The 21,503-nt window shown below is 38.2% G+C and overlaps 2 protein-coding genes and 1 long non-coding RNA gene across 5 annotated transcripts in view; 1 reads left to right on the top strand and 2 right to left on the bottom strand.

The window, feature by feature from the left end:
• Positions 1-4,409, bottom strand: part of LOC139104614 (GTP-binding protein Di-Ras2) — a 58,072-nt gene extending 53,663 nt beyond the window's left edge. The window contains exon 1 of the mRNA XM_070660194.1: positions 4,218-4,409. The gene's annotated coding sequence lies outside the window, so the exon portion shown is untranslated. The remainder of the gene's footprint in view (positions 1-4,217) is intronic.
• Positions 1-21,503, top strand: part of LOC139104620 (uncharacterized) — a 69,569-nt gene that overhangs the window by 39,504 nt on the left and 8,562 nt on the right. The window lies entirely within an intron of this gene.
• The window catches only part of Ntan1 (N-terminal amidohydrolase 1), a 41,140-nt gene continuing 25,485 nt past the window's right edge, over positions 5,849-21,503 (bottom strand). The window contains exons 1-7 of one of the 2 annotated variants that reach the window (XM_070660190.1): positions 18,024-20,693; positions 14,246-14,436; positions 12,760-12,825; positions 10,111-10,293; positions 9,618-9,826; positions 9,126-9,287; positions 5,849-9,002 (exon numbers count right to left, since the gene is read on the bottom strand). In XM_070660190.1, the coding sequence (XP_070516291.1) occupies positions 8,880-9,002; positions 9,126-9,287; positions 9,618-9,826; positions 10,111-10,293; positions 12,760-12,825; positions 14,246-14,435 (933 nt within the window). In that variant the 5' untranslated portion in view covers position 14,436; positions 18,024-20,693 and the 3' untranslated portion in view covers positions 5,849-8,879. Of the gene's footprint in view, positions 9,003-9,125; positions 9,288-9,617; positions 9,827-10,110; positions 10,294-12,759; positions 12,826-14,245; positions 14,437-18,023; positions 20,694-21,503 lie in introns of those variants that run through there. The other variant, XM_070660191.1, reaches the window with a different exon arrangement.

Genomic DNA, 21,503 nt, shown 5'->3' with positions numbered 1-21,503 from the left:
AATGTCGCGACAATCACAGAATTATTATTATTATTATTATAACGCGAGATGAATTCGTGACAAATCACTTTCGGAAAATAAATTGGTTAAATTACACGCGTAATGTAACGGCATTTTTTGCAATTAATTTTTTTTTTTGACGCAATTATAATAATTAAAAAAATGCAAGTATTTAAAATGAAATGTAGATCGTGGCGCAAATTTATATTATTAAAATCCCGCGATAGTTTACAGAGTATCAAGAGAATTTCTTCGTCAGGTATATTTGTAACAAATCTTGAATATATATATTATATATCATAAATCCTGTTTATTATGAATAGAATTTAAATAATTCCACAAAGTTAATTATCCATTATAAAGCTGTAGGTCGAAGTGTTTATATCGTACCCTGTTATAAGAGGCGATTTTTATTACAACTATCCTATTTACACAATAAGCTGTACAACCCTTTTTATTTTTAGCACAGACATTCATCTTCGATTTATAGGCTACTTGTTTTTCTTATTAAAAGATTTATTTATGATATAGAATTCTCATTATATAGAAAATCTCGCGGCGAATTACTAATTATCGTGCCTACTTGATACTTTCTTAATATTTTTAATTCGAAATTAAATTCATTCGGCATTGAACAGAAGATCTTTTGTCACATAATTACTTGACAGAAGTTTAACGAAGTTCCAAAGTTCCCTTCATTTTCTATCGTTAGTAACTTGTGAAGATTTAGTTAGTATTTTAACATTTTAATATGGAAAATTCCAACTCCAAGTATTTGAAGCATCTGCCAATAAGATTAAAGTCTCCGAGGAAAACTGATAATAAACGAAGATAACGTCGCGACTAACACAACGTAACAAGTAATTTAATTGACTCTTCGCTTACTTTCTCCTGTTCCAAACAGGGCTGTGTCTTTCTTTATCTCAAAGGAAAGAAAAAAAAAATTTAAAAAGTGAAAAATAAAACCCCCCTAAAAAAAAAAACCCAGAAATATTTGGACCGCGATTATTCGAGTAGTACAATCAGTCGTACCTCTCGTCTTCTCTCACATTAAAAAGGTCTATTAAACCAGATAGAGTAGCGAGGAAGGAATTCAGTGAAACAATGATAAATAGAGTAAAATATGGCGTCATGACGATAGGACGTCTCTCTCGGGTTTGATTACACTTATTCAATTAAACCACGCGGTCTATCCCTGCTATGTCCATGTCGACAAGATGCACCGCAATAAACTCCGGGGGTGAGAATCGCTCTTGGAAGTCGATTACTCGCTTCCTGCCCGAGAAAAGAAAGTAGACGGCGGTCGCGAGGCTCGCCTTAATCCGATTAAATACGTCATTCTTGGCCGGGCTCTTTTATACCGGAGTGCTACGGGGGAAAACGCGACCGTTTATCGATCTCGGATCGATGCGCTCATTCCGCTCAGCTGAATTACGTCTCCTCTATACGCCGATCGAATTGACGGCAATAATCGTCCCCCTCCGCGATGTACAACAATGTCGATGACCGGGATAAAAAAAATAATGCCGAGCGAAAGAATGGGCGATCATCGCGTTGTGCGGCGCGTCGATAAACCGACAGATAAAAAGATGGGGTCAAGAGACGCTTAATAAAATGTCACCTCACTGTTAAGCGAAAGGTCGAAGTATGAATTTTGCGATAAAGTTCGATCATAAAGGAGGGGATAAAAAAAAATTTATTATAAAATTTTATTGTCATAAAAACTAATGGATTTAACCGAAAAAGAGGCGACTGCTATTACAAAAAATTTATTACAACTGGTCTGATCGGCAGAATTTATAAAGCGCAGCGAGAAACGGTCGAATCTTTTATCTTGAAATGTTTATTTAAAATTAAAAATAGAAAAATTGTTACTTAACCTTCCGGGATATACGAAAGTGTGATTTTTCTAGCAATACTGTTCTTTTTAAAAAATTTTTTTTTTTTATTACTATTTCGCGAAGGATATAACTTGCGAATTACTTCGTACAAAATTCACGCGCGTGTTTTCAGAGAATGGAAAACATTTCAGGGGAAGTTCATTAAATCCAGCATTATCGGCCATTACGATTTACACTCGGCGCAGCATCCACACAATACGCTTCCCGCATATGTATCTCGCCACGCGTAATTCCATTCGCGCGCCCGTCAAATCGCGGAGATTGCATTAGTCCAAGATTGCACTTGGGCGAGGTATGTTAAAAACATTATCGCTCTTTTGCACAAACTCACCGCGTCAGATCACGCGTGTTCACGCCGCGCGTTCGGATGCAAACGTGTTTCAACGTAACGCACTCGAGAATTATGTACGGAGTAATTTTTGTCGAAATTATTCATCTTATTAATCGTATCATTTTTTGGGATCTCGAAAGGACTGCGCGGCACTTCTTATATTAATTAAATCGAACGAAAAGACTTATTCCACGCGTTTTCTTAATTTTCGGTATATAAATTTCACTTGTAAATAAGTTCTACATCGAAGTGCTTTCGAAATGGAGTTTTATCGGAAAAACATATAAAGCGTAGAATTGTTATTCACTTGAGCGGAGTTTAATTTATGATAAGCTTCCGCGCCTGTAATTCGGAATTGTAATCGAAGCGATGCCCCAGCTGAATATTTTCCTTTTAATTTTTAACAAGAAACGCCCGGCAAATGTATGCCGTAATCGAATACGTACAATTCGATTTAATTCACAGCGACACGTTCCCCCGCGACCCCGCGGCTGACATTTTAAACCGCCTCTTCGTTCATCAACCTTCACTTTTCTGCGGAGAATATATAACGGCGGAAGTTAAATCAAGACGAACTTCCCGTTCGCGTTTCCAAGAATCGGGTCGGTCGATTGCGATCTTGCGGCACGAACGTACGCGATTAGCTTGAGACCGGCAGCGGCAAACAATATTACGATTCGCCGACGACAGACGATTCGCTTTCCGTGATTTTCTCCTTGTCTCGCGGGACGATTAGAAATATCGATTATTAGAGTACTCTGAAATTAATACCATCCACCAAGCGGAAAGGGCAAGTTGAAGGACTCATTCTTTAAGGAATAAAATTGCTAATGTTACTTTCGAATGCAGAGATTTTAATATTAAGCGTCTCGTTATCGATTCTTTTACTGAAATTATTTATTAATATTATTAATTAATTAAATAATTTATTTATTTATTGAGAAATTTTTTAATATTTAAAAATATAAATATAGATGTAATTTATTTACAAATTATTCAGTTTAATTCTTTTTTTTTATTTATTTCACGCTTTGTGACTTTCAATTTAGCTTCCGTCAAGTTTTTTTTTTCAAATCTACGTTGAAAAAAGAGGCAGGATTTGATTCCAAGATAACAAGAATATTTAACAGACATATATTTTTGCGAGAGTTAAAAAAAATTTGTGCCAGAACTGATTAGTTTTGAAGGAAAAAAAAACTGCATATTTTAATTTAAAAAAATTTTAGCAATTTTTCCTCCTTTTAAGGAAAAATAAATTGAATATTTTTGTTTGATTATTTTATTTGTAACGTATCTTCTCGTTTCTTTAAACGTGGCTTATTGCTCGTGAATATATTTACCCTTTTTCACTGTCTATTTTTGTTCTCGATCTAATAGAGTTTTACTATTGTAAAGTTACTGGGTGCAGACGCATTCTGCAATGATATCACTCGTTCGTCATTCAATGAATGTAGAAGTGAGAATTTAAAGCCACGCGGTTACAGCTCAACGTGTAGGCGCACTTTTAAAACGTCCATTGTACTACTTGCGCGAACAATGTAATTAATGCAAATTTAAGTAAACTTGAAATTGAAAATTAAAACTTCCATTCGACACTTTCTTCTTCGCCCGATGAGTTTTATTTATAAAAGTTAATATTTTAAATTTACACGAATTTCAAGCGCGATATTTAATGCCGCATTATCTTCCAATATGAAGCGAAGACTTTCGTTAATCGCCTTTCACATATTTATTAATTCGACGGAACGAATGCAATTCGATATTGTATTGAAATCTGAATATAACACGCGTTGCAACTTTCTCGGCACAAAACGCTCATTATTAAGTCCGTTCCAACAAATTTCCAAGTCATTTTTTAGTTTCTAAGTAGTTAACAAAACCTTCGAGGACAGTCTTTTAATTAAAAAAAAAAAAAAAAAAAAAAAAACTCTTTAAAAGGAAAAAAAAAAAATTTTTAAATACACGTAATTATAAGCAAAACTCACCGTGAAGAAGGTTCGTGGTTTTCTCTTCAAAAGCAATTACCAGAAACGTGGAACGATTGTAACGGAGGGTGGTGAGAACACGAGGTAGACCGTCGTCGAGCCAACGATGACGAAACGGCACTGACCGTGTCGGAGCAAGTGCTTGACGCAAACTACTGCGAGTCTGACCCAGTCACCTGAGGAGTCTGCGCGGCGTCATTCGTTACTACTCGCCGCCCGCAAGCTCTTCACAAGTCTATCCTCTTTTCACTTTCTCCCCGAGGTTTTTTCTTACATTTTTTTCCCTCCATCATCTTGAATCTGAATTGCATGAAACCCTCGATAATAAGACGCACGTGCCTACACTTCTTATCAGAAGTGAAAAAGTATCATTCTCCGCCTTAGAAATTCTCCTCCGAGTTTAGATTTGATATAATCGAGTGTAATCGTTAGATGAAGTATTAAATAATCTAAGTATCGTAATAAAATTATTATTAATATTGCATTGAAAGCGTAAAAAATATTTTATAAAAAATATTATAGACAAAATTTTAAGGACTCGTGAACTATTTTCAGAATTATTTCGCGCGATTAACTTCAATCGATTTGTTTCAATCAGGATCGTGTATCAAGTACATAGTTTTGCAAATAGTGTTCGAAGACGCTTCAAAGATACTACTTTTGAGCGAAGTATTCTACAAAAGCGTTCCGCTCTAGAATTCTTGGCATGAATATTATTTCCGGATGATCACCTTTCAATGCAATTATCATCTTCTCGCTGGAAATTTCGGATTCTACGCCGAAGCGAGGCGCTGTCGGAAAACTCGTAAGTCGTTCAAAGCAAACTTGCCGAAAGCGGAAATTTCCTGCCGCTGACAATCGAGCTAACTCTTGGCACAACTGTCAGGATATAAGATGCACTCCCACATACGTAAGCCGCTAATATTCAACGAAATTACACGTCAAATAGTCTCGCGAGTTATGCGACGTGTGGAAACTTTCGACCGTAAATACTCGCAAAATTTTTCAAGATTAAATATCGAAACTAATTAAATTGTAACAGAGCATAAAAAAAAATTCTTTGCATCTTAATTATTTTCCCGCATGACCTTCGCTACTTTCGCAATTATAATAAAAATCATAATTATAAAAACAATATCGCGTTTCATATGATCGTAAAATTCCAAAAATATTCTTATAAAATTGAGAAGCAAACTATTTAATTTCACCCGGCGCCTTTTAACGTGACGTTTCCGAAGGCGCCCCTTATTGGTCGCGCGATTAATCAATAAATAATAATCGCGCTTCACATTTAATAACGATGTCGACAAAGTCATGATAATGCGGTCCTTTCTTCCCGCGCGACGGTGCGCGGCGGTATACTTACGTAATAGTTCGTTGCTGCGTGTGCTATGTAACAACCCGCAACTTTGTTAACGACGTTGTTACCAGTCTCTGTTGAGCGGTTTCTCAGCAAGTTGATCTTACGGAGTCGCGAACACTTCGCGATTAAATCGGCTACAAAGACCCATTTATCACAACGAATCGACAGAGCGCCGGACGCTGTCTCCTCCCGCGATAGATCGAGATATGGGGAATCGCTCGTCGAAATCAACGGTCCAATCTTATACAGCGAAATAACGTAACACAAGTTGTTGCTTTAATCTATCAGTTTATTGTATAAATATATCACCAAATAATATTACGTAGTAAGATTGCGTCTGCGCGACGCGAGAAAGAATGCGATAGAGATCGAACGGAAGGACTACCGTGAGGGATAAAAGGCGTAAAGGGTTGGGCAAGAAAATAGGTAGGCACGATCGACTAAAAGAAAAGAGAGAAATCTATATGTAACTTGCATTGCTGCACCGGGAAGTTTTCATGACGCAAGCAAGAAAAGCCGTACATTTTCCTGGCAGAAGCAACAAAGTAAGTGGCGAACCACCCCGCTACTCGCGTAGACCGACGCAGGAAGAAAAGCGGGTCGCAATTCGATCCTGAGAACCTCGTCATTGCGAGTGCATTCGCTCTTCTTCTTCTTTTTCTTTTTTTCTTTTTTTTTTTCTTTACACAATATAGTAAAAATATATCTCTTCGAGTTCTAGGAAATATCGTTATCGTCAGTAGTATCATTTGTGACCGTCGTCGTCGTCGGTATTATTAATATCAACCTCAATTAACTTATGTATCACTAGAACAATGGAAAATTATAAACGCACCCTTCCTTTACTCACTACTCCAAGGCTTTCGAGACCATAGCTTTGATATAAACACCTTCAAGTGTTATTAATTACGTCGTTTCGCATCATATATTCATCTCAAAGATATAAACTCAACAGTAATATCAAATTGCTCGAATTAATCAATTTATTTCTCGATTGCCGACACTGAAATCCGTATCCAGTGTCGAGATATAAAATTTGCCTGGCTTCGCCGTAGAGCTGTGCTCTCGAATGCTGTCCGGAGGATAATTACCTTAATCGATGAATCTGCAGGTAAGGGAAGGCCTCGTCGTTTTGATTCCTCAATCGCGACCGCACGTCCGTGCTTTCTAACAACAAATAGGAAAAATCTATATCGGCGGACGGCCGCGCGATCTTTAGAAGAATAATCGAATTGCCTCATCTTATTATGCATTTATTCGTTTAATCTCGATAATTGCGCGCTCGCTCGATTCGCCGTTTTTAAGTCGTTCGATGACGCATGGGGGGATCGTTTTGCGAATTGCGCATTCACTCTACCTCAGACGTTTGTCTTAAATCGTAAGAGATTGTAAGGCAATCTCTCAGATACTTTACTTCCGATCGTTTTGAACGCGAGATATCTTTCAACGTATGCACACAGAGAGCACACAATTTGGTAATACTCCCACGAGGCATCAACGACTCGTACACGGTTGCTAATTTGCGCATAAATTTTCAGAGGGACTCGTATCCCCTTGCGGAATTAATTGCCTCGAGGCAAAGGAACTTTCCCTCACCCGAAGGACTCGGGCACAACCCTGAAAATATTATATACACTATCTCTTCTATTTCGCCTCTCTACCTTCCGTCTAACTTTCTTCCTTTCATTATGGCAAATACGAAATTATTCGTTGTTCGAACTGTTTCGGCTGCAGGAACAAAACGGGAAGAGAGAGAATATCCCAGCAAACGCAGAATATATCTGGCAATGTTACTGCAACCTTGGAACGCTGCTGTAATATTGCCGTAATATTGCGTTTGCTGGAAAAGGGACAAGCGTTCTCGCGCGTGTGCATTGAATCGTACTTTCGGTCGCACGTTTAGCACCAAACGAGATTTTTTACTATCAAGCTAGTTATCTCGTTATGACAATTGCACAAATGCGATATAAAGTTAGAAATAGGTTGTATTCAGCGCCAAATGCGCTTTCCGCCAACGAAAGAAGTTAATACGGAGACGATGGAGTAACGATCACGTACGACTAATGATGCTTTATAACAACGACCGAAATTCATCCATGTAGCAACTAACAAAAAGATAAAATTCAACAATGTCAATATATTCAGTACATATGTATGTAGGCCTATTCACAACTGAAGTTGTCGTACGCCAAATGCTAATACGAATGCGTTTACGTGTGATAAAAAAAAAGAGATAAATGTATATTTTACAAAATCTACCTCGCTTCTTTGTAAATATTGTCGAAAACGGTATAAATTTTTTGAAGCCGTATAGCAAAAGTTGTTCAACAAATTAAAAAAAAAACTTGACGTTCGATTTATGTTTCAGTCGATTACATTGCGGCAGTTTATATTTATGAAATAATAATTCATAAAAGAAAAACTTTAATTAAACGTTAATACATTCTTTGCATTCAAAAATTAAATTTAAGGAGAGATAAATCATTAAATATTTTCAATAAGCACTTTAATTATTTATTAGTTGTCTTTTTTTTTCTTTAATTTAAAAATCGAACTTTAATCTTCTGCAAAAATTTATCTGAAATAATTTCAATTTCTGCAATGCTGTTCTGTAAAACTTTCTGCAACAACTGCATGGAAAAAAATGTCTCGTATGTTATTTAAATTGAAAAGAAAGTATGAAACATATATAAACGTATGCAAAATAAAATATTCGCAGAATAATGCGTATATTAAAATTTTCAGAAAAAACTTTTTATCGAAAGATCTTTTTCACATTTCTCACAGCTTATTCCGTGATAACAGAATAAACTATGCTCTTCGATAATATTCTTTGTAAATATTACAAACGTTAATCTTGAATACGTCTTGCGAGACGTCTTCTGGTGTGAGCAGGCCTTTAAGGCATTGACCAGCGCGTTGATTACGCCTCGATCGATACTCGATCCCACGGCTTCTTCTCGATCGGACGTCCGTTTCTCGTCGATCAGAGATAATTGCCGGCCGACGAAGGCCGCAATTATTGCACCGGCGACTTCCGCAATTTGCTCGTCAATCGTAAGTGCGAGTCGGCCTTTTTTTTTCTCAAACGAGCTTACTAGGACTCAAGTAACTCCGGCAGAGACGCTGGCAATAGAGGCCAATAGGCGCCGAAATCGACTAATTCATTTAAACTCCTACGATTCGATCGTCCTGTTTTACACGCCTCGTCGATCCGCGATTTAATGTTATACTGTCGCTCGGAAAATTTTCGTTGAACAATCGCGCAAGCCCTAACCGAGTCTGCGGCTTGCGGGACCTTAATATCGTATCGGCTGCCAGACTCCGGTTTCGTCCCGACGGTAGTAATGAGGTGCGTTATCTCGGAAGACGGTGACGGCCGGAAATTGATTGTCTTGAATGTACTTGAGCGTCGCCCGTACCTAGAACAGAAATTTCGTCGCTGTTTATTAAATACGTTGCAATTCGATTTGCGTCTCAATGCTACCTTCTAAGGAGAAGCTAGCAGCTGGGACAACTATCTATGTCATTGCGAAACGAGTTACCTGGGATACGAAGTGCGGCTGCTCCACTTCCGGGGACGTGGACAAGTGCTGTAGGATAAATTGATCGGATTGCGCCAACCAAAGATCCACGCCGCGCAGGGGGTCGTAGTTGAACGGGCCGATTCGAAGTAGTCCCATGGCGCAATCGTATATGTCCAGAACCTGTGCACAAAATATACATGTACGATCCACTTAAGTCCATTTCAACACCAAGAACCGCGTCGTACTTTTAATGCTCGGACTTCGACCTTAGTAACATTATCGGGGAGTTAATGCATATAATTTAAATTTCGGAATTACGTGTTCGCATGCTGAATCTCAGCTAAATAGTGGCTGTCACGTGTGTATTTTTCTGGAAAGCTGATTATGATACGTAAATTCATCGCCGGAAGATATTGTCGAGCCGGAATCATTTCAATTTTTTTTTATTTACAAGTAATTTAATTTTTCCAACTAAAATAATATCGTTAATATAAAGTTGCGTAATCGCACCTGCTGACCCCCGGTCAATTGTCTGGCGCACCTCAGCGCCTGTTCCGGACCCTTGTCGGGGAAAGTCGCGGGAAAGATCTCGCCCGTCTTGACGTTTAGCCCGATACCGTAGATCAACGGCCAGTGAATCCCGCCTTTCACGGTTGTATTTAACTCGCCCACGCAGCACAGCGTCAGATCGATCTCCACCGGTTGCTTGTGAAATGCAGCTAGAAAATAATCGGTCCAGTTAACATCCCACGAACGTCCAAGGCAATCGTTTAATAAATCTTTAATAAAAATAATTATATCTCTTCTTAATAAACTTTAACGTGCACTCATTTAAGTTAAACTTGGTCCATTTGAAGTGAAACGATTGGCTTACTGTATTTAAAAATAAATAGGGATAAAAATTAGCTTACTATATTTCTTTTATCGCATATAAATAAAAAATAAAAATTTTTCATTAAGTAGCAGAATTGCCGCGTCAGAAATCGCTGGTTATTTCACGTACAAAGTATATTGTAAAATAGCTCCTCGGAATAATTTCTCGGGTCTGAGTAGCCGCCAACTAGTTGTAGTTCCAAGCGGCCTTCGGGATATCCGAGGGCGAGTTCCGTTACCCTCTGGATCATCGCTGCCGCGGCGTCTTCCGTTCCAGAGCCATCAAGGTGTGCAAGAGCGGCGGCGCCCGAGCCTGAAATTCAATATTGAAAGATAGGATATTCGCGCAGCCCTTAGTATGTAAAATAACCATGCAAGCCTGCACCCGATCGATTCATTATGCTTGGCTATATATAATTATTGCAGGATTAATAATTAATAAAAGATTATTAATTAGACATGTAATTAGATAAGAAAAAAAAAGATAGGTAGGAAGAAAAGGGTGGAGAAAAGATAGGGAAAGCGTGGGCAATAACAGATAGTAGAAAATGTATATTATATTAATTATTATCAATTAATATGACAGGAATATTTATTTAAAATTAAATAACTCGACTTGAATAAAATGAATAGAATAATTTTCATGAAACGCATAAACTTTAAGAAAATTTATTTAATTAAAAAGAAAAAAAATCCTCATCAAACGCGAAAATAAAAAAACCTACTTAGAAAAAAAAAAACTTTTTTTTTAGCGTACTATTTATACCGTTGGTGACGCTCGGCGGCAGATTTATCGCAATTAAAAAAAGACAAAAAAAAAACCTAATCGAAAGAAATATCTAACTGTCAAATAAAGTTATCGTTTGCACGCTATCATCTTTTCGATTACTCGTTATGCTTATCGTTTTCGAAAAGACTGTGCCGATTAAAAGGAAGGCCAGTCTTTGCGAGTGTTTAAACACTGCGGTCAGTAATTATTCCAAACAAACAGATTAGCCTCCTCGCTATTTATCGTCGGATCGAAATAAAAGAATGTTTTAAAATAAATTGCACGAATCCGAAAGCTTCGCTTCCAGAGAGTTTATTACAATCCGCTAAATATCGTTCGTCCGTTGTTTTAAAGATAAAACGAAAAAAAAATATTAATAAATACGTAATTGAACTCATAAGTAGCTTAGTGTATTATTAATTGAGAAGCAACGATGGACAATGTTGAAAACATTAAAGTCAACGACGTAGCTGCGACGAGCAGACGGAAAGAGCTCACAACAAAGGGACTTTTATATCACGAACAGTTACTTAATTACGTACTTTCGCGGACGCTTTCTACCGCGGTCGTTATTCACGCGCAACCTTAAGACGATCGGAGACACCCAGCTTGCGTCGCGACGTGCTATCGTAACGCAGGAGAAAGCTAAGAAGGACTTATTCAACGTTTTCGTGGAGAAATAAGATAATATAGCAGGTTCTTCGCGACGCGGAAGGCCTTATAGCGCAAAAAATATTTTTGAAATCGCATTAATTCGTGTTAGTTAAAAATATAAAATTGAGGAAAGCTTTCTGAATTAGAAGTACACGTAATTTTAATAAATATTTAATTAATATTTAACGATGACATACGAGATTGTAAGATGTAATAACACGCTCTTACGTTGCGGATATTAAGAAACATCGTGAAAAATTGTGAAAAACTAGCTCGCTGCTTTATGAAGCGGGAAAGAGAGAAAGAGAACTCGATAAATTGCAATTATTTCCCCTGAAGCTCTTTAAACTTGATATCGTAAAATTAGCAAGGCATTTAAATGACTTTGTGATACGGACGCGAATCGCAAGCTGAATCAGCACTTTTTCCTTCGTGCTCCGGCGAAACTGGTTCTATTAAGCCTCTCATTATTTTTATATTTTTTTTAAGAAGCGTAATCTCACGTTTTGCGCGTTACATTACACATATTTGTCGCCATTACATCGCGGAATAGTGATCAACGCTCGTGCGAACGATAACTGGTCCTGTCATGTGTTTGGACGAGAGAAGTAAAAAATAAAAGTAGTATAACTGAAAGCCTAAAGACAATCACGGGCGTCACGTCCTTGTTTAGCGATGTTTTTCACACGTTTTTGTTCATTAATTCCGCGACTAATTTACAGTCAGACACGAGCAAACTGTGATTAGATTTTCGTTTCCCTCTTTCCCGGCTCTTTATTAACTTTCCTTCTCTCGCACTTTAAAAATTCTATACAAAGTATTTTGCAGGCCTCTCGTGAAATAATTTCCAATAAATTGCTTATAATTTTATCGATACATCGGAGCACCAATTACTTATTATCTCAAATAATTTTTTTCTCGACTAAGACACCAGATCAATAATATTTTTTTTTTATTATAATTAACCTTAAAAAAAATTCTTTGCGCAAATTAGGCTCTGGTGTTTAAATAAATATCTGATATATAATTAAAAAAAAAATTTTTGCCCAAACTTTTCTTTTGCAAGAATAAATGTAGCACGCAGTGTAAAATCTTTCTGTATATTTTTGTTAAACCACTAGAAATAACTTTCGTCCGAGAATCCGTCACATATGCTAAGACCGGCAGTGCTGCAACACTCCGTTTCGTATTAAATATTTTTCCAGCGACGCGATACCGATCAAACAGTCGCGCTTTGTCATTGCGTTATTCCGACCTTTTTTTCTTTTCATTGTCGTGCCGCAAGCGGTCGGGTCATTTATATGCAACCGGCAGCTATTTTATAATGAGCACGATTGTACTTTCAAATATACTCACCAGAATGCCTGACGACGACGATTATGCATGTGGTCATGTCGTCCGAACCGAGGATGCTCACGTTCTCTGTGAAGAAGAAAAAGAATAATCGGCAAGAAGCAACGAATACGGCGCTACGCGAATCGCTAAAGCTATTTCTCTCGACGCGGCAGAGACTTTCCATAATTATGTAAGGTAGATTTTTGCGTGTTACCTCTGCCAATTCGTATATATTTATATATATAAAGACTAACCGACGTTAAGATAAAATCTATCCAAAGAAACATTTAAACCCATATCCATTTTATTATTTATTAAATCAAGTTCTCTCGCATTTTTATCGTCTCGCAAAAAATATTTATGGCAACGCGAGGCGTGGCAAAAATTGCAAAAATGAAACAGTTAAAAATATATCCTTAAAAGAAAAAAAAAAGAAAAAAAAATGTAGATAATTTAATCATAATTTGTCGATTTCGCGTATCTGCTTAACGTAAAACGTTACATTACACGCGAGAATAACTATCGCTCTTTTTGCGCGATAACTTTTTATACGCCGATGAAGACTTCCGATAAAGATTTATTATATATTCCGAGAAGAAGATAAGGAAATCTCTATTGCGAAGCAATTACCAGATTTATCCAGAGTGAGCAAAGCACGTGGAAAGATATGCCGCGTTGCGAGATTCACCGCGTCGCTCTCGCGAGCGTAATAACAGTTATTTTTGGAAGTAATACCAACGGAAAAATTCGACTGTAACTTACAGTTGTCCCGATAACGCGCAAAATAATGCTCGGCATCCGTTAATTTATCGCTCGCTCCGGTTGTTTTATTTTTTTTTTAATATTTTTTTTTCCTTTTTTCCTCCTTTTTTTTCTGCTTTCTTTTATTCACATAATTAAGCGTAATCACAGCTGGTAGGTTGACGGATTGCGTCAATGTCGCGATATCGTCGCAAAAGTAACCGGTAACGTTTCGATATCTTCTCGAGAGATAACTCGAGAGAAGATCATGTGACTGTTGCATCAGTGACATATTCTCTTTGACAGATACCGAGAGATTACTCCTCGCGAAAAGATCGCGTCTCTCTCTTTCTCCTGTCGAGATGATCTGCAGAATCATTCGAGTCTAACGAACTTGCGGGGGCTTAATGGATAGCAGACACACGTTCACACGTCGTACATGCGTGCCGCTCGTAACCGACAATGCGATAAACGGTTTGAGAAAAAAAAAAAAAAACTACGGTCGTACGGTGGAAACTGGACCATCTTTTCGTTGAAGCGAGTCCCAGATGCGCCCAGCGTAAAACGAAGACCATCGATCGTGATTTTATAAATGTATTCTGACCTCGCCTAACAATCTGTTTTTTTTTTTTTTTTACTTTTTTTAAAAATTATTTGATTATTTTAATCTTGTTAAGATTATTTTTCTATTTATAACTGAACGATCTGTCTGGCCGTTTTCGTTTTACGCTGCGCGTCCGGGACACTCGAGATTAAATGCACTCACTGTCGTGCGGCAGCGTCGCAGCCATTTCCCGTTGTTGAACGTAGAGAAGGCCCACCGGGCCCACGAGCTTCGCCGGCATCGAGTGCAGCTGGGCCGCGCTTTCGCGGTACACCGGATGAGCCGCGTATAGGGACCGGCTGTCCGCAGGGATCTCTTCCTGCAGCACCACCCCGCCCACCACCAGCACCATCCTGCGAAAGTGAAATTTAATGACTAAATGCGCGCACGTCGACACGCATGAAATTAATTCCGCGGAACAATACTGCTCGCTCGCGGCTGATAATTTATGCCCGTGGCAGCCATTCGTTGTCATTTGATTTCCATTTTATTTCCCCACTGACGCACAGCGGTCTTGCCGTCGTCGATTTTTAAAAATCGACGACGACGACTACGCGAGATTTCTTTGTCGGGCAAAGTTCAAACCTCGTTCAGAAAGTGAAGAGAAAAATGTATTTCTTTTGTAATTATTATTAGTTTTTTTTTTTTTTTTTTGACAAACGAAAGAGACGCGCTCGAAAAATGTATATCTCGTAGATTAATGTTTCACGATTGCTTGCGTATCTTCTTCGTAAATCTGTCGTAAAAAAAAAGTATGAAGATACGATGTTTAGAGTACAAGCGCGGCTTCGATTCCTTGCAACGTGACAGAGGCGATCGTAGGATTTTTAATTGCAATAATTTTAGCTGCGCCTGCTCTTTAAAAAATTAAGATCGCCAAAGGTCCTTCGATCGGAAACGCGGCCGTTCTCGTTCATCGCTCAGGGCATACACTTCTCCGTGAGTTACCGGCAAAAGTGACTGGCCCGGTTATACGTGATCTTGCGTGATAAATCGCAACCGGTAGATCATTAAAATTAATTTATAGCAACCGTGAAGTAAAGTAAAGTAATTTCCGAGCGACGCAACAGGCGAGCGTTGCACGCGGCCAGCTGATAGAAATTTACGAAGGTGAATGAATCGTCCTCGTCGTAAATTCGATTTTGCTGAGAGATTCTCAGGTGTCTACGATCGAGACCAATCGTTGCGCGACAAAATCACAGTTTTCAATTATTTTCAATTCGATCTGTTACATTGCAGATTATTCGACGTTGTAATATTCAGATCATTAATTATAATATCGACGTTAATTCCAAAAAGTAAAGAAACCCTCAACGAAACAAAATCCAATTACTGGATAAATTGCGATACGAGTGTTTACTTAAAAACTTTAATCGTGCAACTTGCCTCGGTTTCCGTTTCTTTTTTTTTTTGTTTAATTTTTTATCTGTAAATAATGTAAGTTGTTGAGACGCGTTGTTAATCAAAAAATCATCGCCTCGGTAATCGCCATCGATCTTTCTTCGAGCTTGATTGGCAAGAACCGCGGCAGGGAAGGATAACGCGGCAAGAAACGAGTTTTCTTTTATAGGTAAAAAATTGAAGAGAGAGAGAAAAAAACGAGTAGACGGGTTCAGCGAGGAGCGCGCGTCGCGTATTTAAATGCAGAATAATCGTCAATTATGTCGACAACGCTCGCAGAACGAAAGGAACGCCGCGAGAAATATGAGGTTTTCGCAAAAACTTGTCGCGGCGTCCTCCGCGTGTGCGATTCGTAGCAAGGACTAAAATAGATCCCTGTGATCCGTGTGTCGTGCAGCTGCGAACGTGCAGAAATACGCGCAAAACTGCGCCATCCATATTATTTCTCGGCGCAATTTTATTAATTTATTTTTTTGTTATTCCAATTGTGACCCAAAAAAAAAAAAAAAAGAGCGAGAGAGAGAGAGAGAGAATCAAAAACTAGCTAAACTCAACCTACATAGAAAAAAAAGTAAAATAAAAATTAATATTAAAAATTCGGAACAATAATTAGAAACGATTAATGTAATATATTTCCCAGATTCAAGTAAACATGACGATACAAATAAATAAATAAAAAATTAACTAAAAACCAACAATAGAAAGAAATTAAGTAAAGTTAATAATTAATTAACTAACTCGTTCGTTTATTAATTTTTGTTTCCAATAATTTCTTTAACGGGAACGGAACTTTTACGTCGCCAATTCCCAGAAAAGCGTGTAAAGTTCAAAACTATAATATCGCAAGCAAGCCTAATGATTCTTTAAAATCATGACGCGTTGCGTTAATAATATTCGTACGTCATTATCATAACGTAAAGAGACGCGAATGGCAGTCCTGCAGTCCTTCGGGTCACAGCGAGGAGGGACCGGTACAAATTAGAGGATAATTACACGCGCGGATAAGTTCCATGCGTACTTAGAATAAAAGCCAAGTACGCGTGCACTTTGCATTCGCGATGCCGGCGGTTAATTCGACTTCAATGGCTGTCCCCGTAAGATCCGTAATTATATCCCGCGTTTGCTCCGCCGCTCCAGAAACGAAGGAGCAGAAAATTGCAGCGGCCAGCCCAAGACGGTATTCCTACTCGCGAGCCGCGGTACGTACGAGATTTCGGTATTAGGGAGCGCAGTACTGTAATCCGGATGAGATAATTGCATGTTTTGTATTCGGTGGAAATATCGCGGCTTAATTATACGGCGCGCGACATGCGATGCATACCACACCGTTGCTCGCTAGAACCAATCTCGTGCCGCGATGCATTCTATGAGTGATGCACGCCGCGTGGAAGCCTTCCGTTCCGTAGTTTAGCTATGGAACAATTAAAACTTTAGGAAATTTGTGCTAATTTTACTTCTGCCATGTGGCTGATTTGATTTATTTCGCGTACGGTTTAATATTTTTTGTAATAAATATTGCTGTTGAATTTTTTAAAGAAATTTATTACAAAAATTGTTATAAAAGTGTGGTATATATATATAAAAGAAATTATGTTTATTACAAAAATTTTTATAATAGATGCTTATTGAAACGTTTTTAATTATTTATTTATTTCGCTTCTTTCTCGAAGTATGCATTGCAGTCTTTAGCGACGCGATAATTTTTTTAATTTTTTTCCTAAAAATCTCTCCTTTTCGTGAAATATATCGTTATATTATAAAAATTTGGGCACTTTAAGGTGCAGTTAGCGAGATTAAAAGTAGCATATTAAACGAAGATAGGGAATACGCGGTAATTACGGAATATCTCTCGTAATACTCCACAATTATTGCGCGCCAAGCGAGAAGCAGTCTACGTGTAAGTTAATTTTTTCTTTTTTTCCTTTTCTTTTTTTTTTATTAGTCGTACTACAAATAGTTGTTCGTATAATAATGAGACGAGCTGGTGACTCGATTTCAATTGCGAATCGTTACGTGGAGGCTGCAGTTGTGCTGACGCATAATTCGCGAGAAATTGAGACGCTATCGCGTGACATCGCGTGCATGTGATACAGTTGTTTTACGAGTATTATTCAGGGAAAATCACTCGGGCGCGAGTTTTCATGTCAGAGTTACATGTAAACTGGGTGTCTCATAGCAAACAACTTTTTTTAATCGTTGTCATAAGTTCCGCTTACCATCGAAATAAAGTTCATTTAGTATGTTACACCCTGTACATCAATTTCTCGCGGTGCGATATCGCATCAATAACAGACACGTTGCGACACGCTGTTTATGCGTGCCGTTATCACACGATTATCGTATGGATTGCGTAAAAAAAGGGAAAAAAAAAATTTTTTTAATATATTAAAGTTATAAATATAAAATAAAAGTAACACTTCGGATCGTGGTCGAAACGAGATTTAAAATAATTTAAAATAATTTAAAATAATAATGAATTAATTTATTTAATTTAGAATGTGAGTAACTCGCGTGTTTTTATTCACCGGCAAAAACTTACCTTACTTGTTCTTAGTGAATTCTCTTCTAATAATTCTGTCCGCGATAATTACGTTCAAGAGTAGTTGAGTACCATATAAAATCACTGTATTTAATTTTTTTTTTTTTTCTGCAAGAATATACTTCTTACTATCTGAACTTACAGTCCTTGCTACACTAAGTCGTATCGAAACGTTTCGTTATTGAGATTCTGCCCGCACTTCATCAGGAAAAAATTTCGATGGCTCTTTAATTCACTCCTGTTCGATTAGCCGATATTTTTTCCAACTAAAAAAATACGGCGCTAAGTATTTATCGCGTGACGTTTCCGGATTCATAAATACCTTTCATCGCACGTCATATATTGTCACTTTCACCGAATACTGTTAAATTTATTGCGATTTTAAGGCCGCTGATTTTCGATATTAACTTTCAATATTACCGAGATAAAGAATTTTCAGAATCGGAAATTGTACAGTCCATGCCTCGATGCGGTTCACACTTAATCACCGTTTGCGAATCGAGGGCGAATATTCCGTATTCATTTCCCGTTTATAAAGACGGTACGAGATGATCTTGCGCCGATCTCATGATCGTTGAGATCAGGTCGAGCCACGACTAAACGTCCGCGCCGTTTTCATTCAGTCGTCGTCGACTGTCCCGGCTCTCATTAACAAGTCGCGTTAATTATGGCCTCTGTTATCAAGCGACGCGACGATTGGACGGCTTTATGGATGCGGTGGGACGGGTTAAAATCCGAGAGGGACCAATCGGAGCCGGCCGATCGATCGAATATCGGAGCACTGTGAAAGAAAAAAGAATATGTTCGGCTCTGTCGGGCACCGCGGGGCTCTCGGGAATCGAAATCGCCTCGGCTGCGCTTTTCGTTCTTTTCTCTTTCCTTCGTTTTCATTAAAAAAAAATTTTTTTTTTAATTTTTTTTACGTAAACTCTTTCTACTTGCGCCGACGATCGACTAATAGTTTCATGAGAACAGATTTCTTAAGAAAGCCAAAAAGTTTAGATCGCTGAAAATTAATTGCTTATTAACTATTAAGTTTAATTAAAATTGTTAGGAAATTAAAAAAAAATCTACGTGCTTAAAAAAAAAAAAATTATATTTAAAGAATCGTCAATTATTTTTTGTTTCAAAAATCTTATTGAATAAAATAAAAATAAATCTTAAAGCCTGTCAACAAGTATTAGCCGTTATCAAAAGTGATATTTTTAATCGCTACAGTACAAGTCATTAAAAAAATTAACGAAAGGCGTGGTAAAATAAATATTGCGTGTAATTATATGTTAATAAAAATGGATGTTGTCGTTCCGCGCGACTACTCTCCCGAATCGTAAGATAATAAAATAAAATCTGAATTGCTACGCATTAAATGTTAAAAGCTTCAGTACGAAGTCTGAAGTCTTTTCTTTTCGTGAAAAGAGTGGCCGACCAAAAAAGTAGCCGATATGCATCTGAATACGTAAAGGGAGGTCAACTTACATACATTTTCACAATGAGAAATGAGGAATATCTAAACGACTCGAAGAAGCAGCTGCAAGTTCAGCCTGAACCGTAGATCGCGCATAAAAAGAATGTAAAGGGATATAAATACTCTACACGTTGACGAAATAAAATTCTCAAATAAAACTTCTGAATAAAAAAAAATAAAAAAAATTCACATCCGACTTAACGCTCGCTCGATTTTCCTAGCAATATAATCTCATCTTAGTTTATCATTTAGTTTTTTTTTTCTTTTTATATTTTAACTACATGATAATTTCGAAAAACGAATATAATAAAATAAAAAAAGTAACTTTGACAAACTAATTTTCGTTGAAATTCCAGAATCAAATAAATCATTTTTATTATCACGAATTTTCTTTTTTTTCTTCGGTTAAACGTTATAATTTATTTGCAATTCAGTTTATGTAATGAATTTTATCGAAGAAAAATAACGTAATGTTTCTTTTTCTTTTCTCTATCTTCTTGTCCTTTTTACATTAATTAATTTCTGAAGCGTCGACTTATGTTCTCTTCTCGAAATAATCCATTCAAATGTATACGAAGTCACGTTGTCCTTGCTAGCTATCTGAACATTGGTATCGCCGCTACTCGAGTCATTAGTCCACCTAAGCTTATGTTAATTTTCTTCCCCCTTTAAATTTATTTCGTACTTGCCCGATTCGAGCCGCGAGATAAAATCGCTTCGCGTACGCGAGACATCTTTCACAGCGTGACACCGACGACACTCAGGAAACAACTTATATGAATCCGTATGCGTAAAAATTTCAACAGCGCGACGAAGAACGATAAAGACACAAGATTATCGAGCTAGAAGTTCGTCCTGTCTAGGTGTGTCTTGAATAAATATCGAAAGGTTAAATAGACTCACCCTTCGGAATACCCGACTGCCGTGCAAAGAGTTGCCACGCGGGAACATAGTTTCTCTCGAACGCGAACTATAACTTTATAATACATCTAATGATAAATTCAAAACTCGGTCTATTGAAGACATCGAGTTTATCGTATTTATCCTTTGAAATGTGAAATAAAATTGTGTGGTTGGCTCCGAAACTAATTAGATTCTCCTCTCGGTGTATATCGCGTATACAAATGACAATGTAGTCGCAGCGTGAACGACGCTTCCCAAGTATAATCGCGATCGAGGGATTAGAGATCTCGAGACATCAGCCACCCTCAAGAGAGCCGCGTACGGCGCAGACGGGGAGGGGGTGGGGGAGGGGAAAGGGGGGCGACCTCGGGGACGCGATATCATCTCGACACGGGCGGGATTAGGTGTGTAGGAAACGTTATCGGTTGGATCTTACCAGCGGATCGACAGACGGGCGGGTCTCTCGGGAAAGAAGTGCCTCTACATCAGATTAAGCCGCGGATCTCGGGCGCGGATCTTCCGCGATCCTCGCCGGAACGGATCGCGCCGCCCGGCTATGCCCTGGCGCAAAGAGAAGCAGAGCAAGCTCACGGCGAGCCCCGGCAACGCCCCCTCGTTCCCCGGATCGATCCCGGACGATTTACGGCGGGGATCGATTTGATCGACGATCAAGGGGACCGCGCGCTCTCACCCCCGCGCCGCCTCGCCGCGCGACGGCGAGCAGTATTTCTTTGGCCTCGAGGGAGGAACGGAAGTGTTAGCCTTCCCGAACGGCTTTTAACACTCGGTACTCGCCGTCGCTGATTAATGCCGGCCGTGCTTTTCCGTGTAAACGCGCAAACTGAATTTATCGTATTCGAGACAAAGCTCTCGGGGGTGGGACCGGATCCTGAGAAAGGTTGATTCGAAAAGGTAGCGTGCAACAAAATGCTTTGCTCGATTCTCTCCGATTCGTCCCGAATTATTTCCAATTTTAAAAACTGAATATGTACATTACGTTCTACTTTTTTTATGGTAATTTTTTTAATGTAAGAAAAAAAATGTGTTAAAGATATGTAAAGATTTTGGCAGTTGTTAAAATTTAAGTGAAAAAGTAAGTGAAATTCATAAAA

Source organism: Cardiocondyla obscurior, linkage group LG08 (assembly GCF_019399895.1).
Source record: "Cardiocondyla obscurior isolate alpha-2009 linkage group LG08, Cobs3.1, whole genome shotgun sequence".
NCBI classification, from domain to species: Eukaryota; Metazoa; Arthropoda; class Insecta; order Hymenoptera; family Formicidae; genus Cardiocondyla; species Cardiocondyla obscurior.
Note: the sequence above shows the minus strand (reverse complement) of the source record. Positions and strands in the feature narration are given on the sequence as shown.